Here is an 8,259-nt window from a genome sequence, read left to right as displayed (position 1 = left end):
TCGGTTCGGTTTTAGAATCGAACCAAAAGAATTCAATTTTATTTCAGTTTGATTTGGTTTGAATGATCGGTTTAATTGGTTTTTTCTGATCCGCTTACACCCCACCCCTAACTAATTAACTATTAGTAAATGATATTTTTTGTTTTTTATTTTTTAAAATAAAACCCATTTTGTGTTTAAGTAGAGTATTAGTTTGGGGAATAATAAAAGAAAACAAAAGCATAACGTGATTTTGTGCGAACCACAAAGGTTTCGAAGTGCTGAGAGTAGAATTCCTGCGAAGAAGAAAAAATGGGAGTTGAGAAGCAAATCATAAGACCTGGAACAGGTCCCAACCCTAGCCGCGGCCAGAGCGTCACCGTTCACTGCACCGGTTACGGTAACCACTCTCACTTTCATCTCTCTCCATTTCAATTTTCTCTCCAAACCCTAGATCCACCTTTGTTTAACTGATTCACGCCCTAATTATTCGTGACGATGATGAATCTACAGGTAAAAACGGTGACCTATCTCAGAAATTCTGGAGCACAAAGGATCCTGGCCAGCAACCTTTCACTTTCAAAATCGGCCAAGGTTCTGTCATCAAAGGTATTATTCTCAAATGCTAATCGCGAATACCGAAAATACGACACCGACACTGACACATTAATATTGATAATAATTTTAAAAAAATGAATAAATTAAACGTAATCACAAGAGTAGTATCAGATAGCACTTTTTATTCTAAACTATTCATAGCTTATTCACTATATGATTTATTCGAACTATCTGTGTTTGTAGGATGGGATGAAGGTGTCCTTGGCATGCAACTCGGCGAAGTGGCTCGTCTTCGGGTATATTATCTATTGTTTGTTATTTTCTTACAACAACTTGTTGCTACTTACTTATGTTCGGTTGGATTGACTTATTTGAGCTTATTTATTGATATAAGCACTTGTGAGTTGTGATATTGTTTTAGAGAGCTTTTGAAATTGCTTATGATATGTTGATAATTACTATTAAGAAGACAATTTATAGTTTATATCAAAATATTTTGATCTTGTTTATAGCTTATACGTAAGCACTTCTATGATAAGGGTTATATGCTATAAGTGCTTGATTAAGATGTTTGTTTTTACTTGCACAAGATGGAGATCCACTTTGATTTGTATATATTAAGTGTATGTTTATTTTACCTTTTGGACGAGGCAAAAACAATTCTAGAGGTGGAGAATTGATTTTGGAATGATTTTGAAGCGTTTGATTCTTCTAAAGTTGAATTGATTTTGCTTCTAGAATTGATTCTACGTGAAGTTAGAATTCATAGCTTTTGAGTATAACCGTGATTTTTACATTGAAATTTAGTGTTCAACTCAATTTTGCTTAAAGTTATTAAAAATTAAATCACTTTACGATTAACCAGAATCAATTTTACAGCATCAATTCACATAAAATCATTTTTTCTTCACCGTGTAATCAATCATATGCTAAAATTTATCAATCTGATTCCAATTGATCAATCAAATGTTCTTAGCAAGAATATCATGTTAATAATTTTTTGCAAATAAAAAGACTATTTATTTAATACTTTGTGAAATAGTTATCAATTTGAATGATCCAACTGATATTCACCTTGTTTATAATCTTGCAGTGCTCTCCTGATTATGCTTATGGTGCCGGTGGTTTTCCTGCCTGGGGAATACAGCCCAACTCTGTCTTGGAGTTTGAGATCGAGGTCTTAAGTGCACAATGAAAACCTTTTTAGTCTTTCCTATGGTAAATTATTAGTATGAGTTGAGTATCCTCTATTTCCTTGGACATGTTTAATTGTATCCTTGCACTATGAATGATATCTACTGTGGTTGAGTTGTTGAACTTGAATACAAAATAAGACTCCACTGGTCTGAAACTCTTCAGTATTAATATATTCTAGCTTTAACTATATCTTCTCATTTCTTTATCAATTAGAAAAGAGCTTATGCATGGTCTTTGTTTCTGGCTTTCTGCTTCCGTTTGAAAGTCTTGAGATAGTTTTTATCTGGCTCTCTGCTTTTGTTTATAGGATTGTTGCAGAAGTCATATTTGGATAAAGGTTATTTATGAGATTATAAGAGAAAACATTTTTTTTCTTTCAAACTCTAATGTGAAAATTACATTTAAATATGCTTGTTGTGTATTTGGATGATAATTGCTCATAAGCTTTTGAAAGCTTCTGTATAAGCTACTGACAACAGAGAAGTTCTTGGAATAAGCTCTTTCTAAAAGGGCTTATTGTTGTAGGAAAGCTCTCAGATGCATCTTGCCTATGGCCTCCAGTATTCAAAAACACTGTTGTGTAAACTTCGATAAACAAATTGTATATTAGTGCTGTGATTTTTTCCACGTTACAACTACTTTTTTCTATGATTTTCAACAATCTATAAAGTATACATTAAGTACAAGACATGATTGTACTAAGAGTAAGAGTATAAGGTTCAAGCTAGAAATGAATTACCTCTTTTGTAAGTTATTTTCATTACAGATTTTCTTTTAAACAATACATTCAAAAGAGTTAAAGACTCTTTTAACTCAAATTAGCTTCAACCTTATACTTTTAGCACAATCCTGTCTAGCTAAGACTATAGTGATATTAAAGACTCATAATTTAAGAAAAGTTATTGGAATTTAAATTTAAGTGATTAGTCATACATTAAAAAAAAAAAAGAGCTGTAAGAAGGATAAATAAAATAAGCAGTTATATTGAAGTGTCATTAGTAAATTTTTTAATTGAATTTTGTTGCCTTTAGCATAACTTATGCTTTGGGTGACATTTCATGTTTATTTAATTATATATTCTTATCTATTGTTATTTTTATTGAAACATACACAATTTTAAAACTTATTTATTTCAATAATAGTGAGATGTTAAATTATTATTTTTATAGTTTTCACTAAAACTTATAAGTTGAATGCTATTTTTTATTTCATATTTATCACACTTAATTAATTATTACTAATTTGTAATGTTAATAATAAACACATTATATGTTATATATTTTGAAGTTATTTTGCTTTTGTGACATAATATAAATATATAATCATGCATTGATAAAAATTAAATGAAATAATTTAATTCAAACCACATGATATTTTAATCTTTGGAAGGCACGGACCCAAAACCTGTAAATAGTGGAAGCAACAAAATTCAATTTTTGCCCACTGCTTCCGTAGATGTTTTCGAAAGCACCTTTTTTTTCTAATAAAATTGATTTCTTCCGTAGGCACATCTATGGAAGCATTAAAAAAAATAGTATAGTATAGTTTAAAAGAAAATAATTTCAGTTGAGGAAGCCTTCCGTAGATGCATATACGAAACGTGGTGAAAACAGTGTTTCGTAGACGCATCTACGAAACAGTCTGCTATATTTTGAAATCATGTTCATTTCATTCCAAAACTAAATTTTGGTTACAAAAATGTAAAATTAAAGTAATGCATTTTAAATACAATAGTAGGTAAACAAAAAAAATACATCGTATAAATAAATAGATCATAATGTAGAATACATCATCAAAGTAACATTAGTAACATACATACAACATCAAAGAAATACAAACATAAAAAAAAACCACATGCATCAGTACTGTGTGTGCTAGACATTATCCTGCTGCTTTCCTCTGCCTCTAGCCCCGCCTCCGCCTCTGCGTCCACCACGCCCTCTCCTGGCTCTGCCTCTAGCGTCAAGTGCCCCACCAGTCCTGACACGATTTTTACGAAACAGAAATGCCTCCTTTGCTAGTATAATCATAACATCCATTACACGCCTCTCCTCAAACTCCTCAGGAAATAAACCATCTGCAATGACTCCCAGGCCCGTGTCAGCTATCTGACGACACCGAGGAAGAAGATCGTGAGTGTGGTCCAACTCAGCCAGATGAGCATGCAGAATCTCCTCGTGAGCTGGTTTGGGTGGATCTCCAGGTGCAGCGGGCAACATGTACGGGTGTGACACTCTGTAGTACCATGTGATTTACCCCTCGATGCAAGTCCAGTCCCTCTCTGCTCTAGTCGCCCGAGCCTCCTCAAGAACCATGCGATGCTCCCAGTTTGCAAAGACCTCATCTAACTGCCAACGGGTCATGGTGATAGGAGAGGAGACTATTGGGTCACGAGGTATCGTCTGTGCATAGCCAAACTGACGCATGACGCTCATCAAAGAATATAGTGCTATCGTACAATGATGGCCGAGCTGGCGGCCAACCATCCAGAATACAGTACTATCTCATCAAAGGGAACCGTCTCCAGGTGCTTAGCATAGCAGTCATAACGTACTCCTTGGAAGCCATGCGATCAAGTCTGCGCCTGTAAGGATCTGGCACCCGGTTCCCTCTGCGGTGGCTGAATTTACTAGCCGATAATGTCTGGGAAGTGGTGTAGTATCCAAGCCTGAAAAAAAACACGGTAATTTTAATTTACTATCACAAATATATAATAAGTAGAAGGGGATAAGATTGTTACCACTAAAAGGGTACAACTGCCTGCCACTGTCCTTGCCTTCCACAGGCATCCCTCTCCGAGTCTATAGTAGCTGTACGCCAGTACAGTCGCTCCCCAGTTGTACTCATGGATACGTGTTGTATCCGATAAGTACGTCAGGTAGACGAAGTCTGTGTACGACGAGTTCGTGTCCACAAAGAGTTGAGTGCCTATCAAATATAGGAAGTAACATCTCAACGCCCGCTCTCTATGCATATCCGCCTCCACCTCGTTGCCAATAGCCTGATGTGCCGCAAGAAGCTCCGCATCATATAACCTCTGCAACGTGTGAAACCTCACATGCGTTCCGCGGGTCCTCTCTACCTCCTCAAGTGCTTCATTCGGATCGCACCCCAGCTTAGCAATCAGCATCTCCATCGCTTCCTTCTTCGTCAGCCTACCGTGACCAAGGAGGATACCCCTGATAGGTAGATGCAGGAGGCATGCCACAACATCAAGAGTAATGGTAATCTCACCGTGAGGAAGATGAAATGAGGAAGTCTCTAGATGCCATCTCTCGGTAAATGCCATCAGCATCCCATTATGTACCGTAGTGTATCCCACCTGACAGAGGTCCCTCAGGCCATAAGCTGCTAGTACATCCTGGAACAACGGCTGGTCAGGCTGCGCAAGAGTCGCAATCTTCCGAACGTGGTTGTAGATCCTCTGCGGATCCCTATCCTGAATTTTTTTTTTTAAAAATAAACACGATTATTATTAAGAAAATTCAGAAACTGAAGAAAAAAATTAATTAACAAAGAAAATTTACCTCTCCATCCTAGATACGCCTGGCTGCATGATCGTGATACCCTGTCAAAAAGGATGCGTCTATAGGAACCCTCGGGTTCAGATAGGCTCTGGCACCAACTCATCCTCGTGCAACTTCGGAGGTGACACAACAGATCCTGCATCGGTCTTCACTGGCATAGGCACAGGAGTAGAAGTAGAAGAACTGCCTTGACGATGTCTGCGAGGGGGTGGCATCTGTGAGAAACCCTTAGCATCATTCCGAGGCCTCCGTGGTGCAGTAGTAGACGGGGAGGGCCCCTCCAGTGGAATGGACGTAGAGATCCCCTCAACTTGGACAGATGGAGAAGGCCCGGCTGGAGCGGGTGTATCAGGTGGTACGACAGCTCCATCAGTGACCTGAGATACTACACGCGCCCGTTCACGCCGCACGGATGCATGCTGTGTAGTCCTCCCCTGTATATCCCTATCCGGACCGTGGGTCATAATGTCTGCATTGTGATAACATCTAGTTAGATACTATGTATCTATAAATGAACAATGATTTATAAATAAACAAGAAAAAGAAAAAAATTCTCTTCCGTAGATGCATCTACGGAATGCCCTAACGTTCATCTCTTCCACTATTCAATCACCCAAAAACTCTATTTTTTGGCTTGATCGTCCGTAATAAACCTCAAATAGCACCTACATTGTCTCTAAACAATATCTCTAAACCTATCCAATCATTTCTACACCTAAATATCAAATTCTAATTCGATTTCACAAATACTAAAAAATAATTCAAAATTTCAAAAACTTACCGTTTAAAACAGAAATTTGAACTTGATAGAGATTTGAATTTGATATTGACAACGTAGCCGAACTCGGGAGAAAGAAATTTGAAGTTTGAAATTTGGGGTTGAGGGAGTTTGAGAGTGTTTGAGAGTTGAGAGTTTGAAATGAAGATAATGAGGGAGGAGAAAGGTTTGGCCCGAGTTATAACATCAAACCTTTTCGTAGATGCATCTACGAAAGAGTTCCGTAAGTGCAGCTACGAAACAAAACAACGTTAAACAAAAAAAAAGTGCTTCTGGAGGTGCATCTACGAAAGCACGAGGACATTTTTGTCAATTCAGTGGTGCGTAAAAGACTCATGGGGTGAGATGTGAAATTGTCTAATTTTATTAATTATAATGTATAATGTTGTAGTCATTTGAAAAATAATTACTTTTATAATTTTAAAAAAATTGTGACAAATAAATTATTATAAAATTAAAATTTTATTTAATCTCTTTATTCCTTATTTATAAAAATTTGTATTAAATTATTTTTTATTAATAGTAATTCACTTTAATCATATTATAACTATATTATAAATAAATATCTTTTCAAAATAAAAAAACAAAAAAATTAAAATATTGATTATATATATATATATATATATATATATATATATATATATATATATATATATATATATATATCCCGATTTTTTTGGATGATTTTAAATATACATATCTAAAAAATATTTTTGGATTTTAAAAAATGTTTATAGGGTTAGAATTCCAAATTCATAGCGTTAAGTATCTCATCTATGTAATTATTAATACTTAAATAATACTTAATAATTGTTTCTTTTTAAATATGTACAAAACTATCATTATAGCAACTTATTTTATTTATGGCAATTTAGTTAATTTTAATTATTTTTATAAATAAATTTTTAGTTATATACCATTAAAAAATATCTCCCAATATACTAGGTGTTTTATTTAGAGTTGGTGGGTGTTTTAGCCCATACGAGCTTAGCCTACGTCGGTCTCTATTTAGAGCTATTTTTCTTTTTCCTTGGATATTTAGAGTTAGTGTTTTTTTATTCTTATGGAATTGTTTTTTCTATTCTAAGCATTGTTTTTCCACCCTAGTAAAAAAAAATCAAAACTACTCATAGAATATTGAAATGCATCTTTGGATGCATCTTATTTATGCACAACTCATTCGTTTTTAGTCAGATTTTAAGGTTATATCAAAAAATAATACGAAAATGTATTTTAGTAAATGCATTTTCTGACGCCTTTTTTGTTGAATACGCGTTAGAGTATGTTCTCATTCCTCATTTCACTTGTACTCTCTCAACTCACTCAACTTTCAAACTCTCTCAACTCACAAACTCTTAAACTCTCTCAACTCACGTCAAAGTTTTTACCATCAATATCAAATCAATCAAAGTGCTAACAATCAAACTCACATTTGGTAAGTTTTGATTTCTCTATACATTTTTATTTCTTTATACATTTGTAGAAATTGAGCATTATGTTGTCTAATAGGTAGTTTAGATTTGTTATTTAACCGAGCAATGTGTTTGATAGCTAGTTTAAATGATCAATGTATTTTTTTGGATGTTGGATTTAATTGTATTTCTACCATTTTCGTTATTCTAAGTTGCAGAATAATTCGAAAATGCACTTCCGATTTTTTCAACGTATTGATTTCCTTAATATAGAAATGCATTTTTGTATTAAGTCAGTATGCATTGTTTGCTTTTATTTTCATTGTGTTTCATCTGTATAATACTTGTGTGGTTTAATTATATACATAATGACTGATAACAAAGATACATTGAGGCACAACATAGTTGCATAATATGCATCAGTTCGGAAGGAAATAGCTCAAGCCCCATAGGCACCTGCCAGTTCTAGTTCGATTAATGCGGAGGCATAAACTTCTAGGACTCATGCATCTCTGCCTTCGTCTTCCAGAAGGAGGCAATTGTCACCACCTCATGCCTAAGAAGCCCACCAGTACATGCCAAGACACCCCGGGCACTCTAGAGGGTTGGAGGAGGCCCGTATGACTTACCGTTGTTGCCTCTATACTTGGACCATACTGCTAGGCATATGTGGCACGAAGAGGTAAAATTTAATTGTATTCATTCTTTGAAACACACGTGTTATAATATTTGATGTTTTTGACAATCATTTATTTTTCTACATGGTCGGGATGCTTTAGAATGCATCAACCATGACAGAAAGATTGCA

At 35.0% G+C, this 8,259-nt stretch overlaps 1 protein-coding gene across 1 annotated transcript; it reads left to right on the top strand.

The window, feature by feature from the left end:
• The first annotated feature begins 202 nt into the window (after window positions 1-202).
• Window positions 203-1,921, top strand: LOC131625021 (peptidyl-prolyl cis-trans isomerase FKBP12). Its single transcript, XM_058895941.1, has 4 exons — window positions 203-379; window positions 493-588; window positions 781-833; window positions 1,631-1,921. The coding sequence occupies exons 1-4, from the start codon at window positions 292-294 to the stop codon at window positions 1,730-1,732; spliced, it is 339 nt and encodes a 112-aa protein (XP_058751924.1). The 5' UTR covers window positions 203-291; the 3' UTR covers window positions 1,733-1,921.
• The last annotated feature ends 6,338 nt before the right edge of the window (window positions 1,922-8,259 follow it).

Source organism: Vicia villosa, linkage group LG1 (assembly GCF_029867415.1).
Source record: "Vicia villosa cultivar HV-30 ecotype Madison, WI linkage group LG1, Vvil1.0, whole genome shotgun sequence".
NCBI classification, from domain to species: Eukaryota; Viridiplantae; Streptophyta; class Magnoliopsida; order Fabales; family Fabaceae; genus Vicia; species Vicia villosa.
The sequence above is the reverse complement of the archived record's forward strand: the minus strand, read 5'-3'. Positions and strand labels throughout refer to the sequence as shown.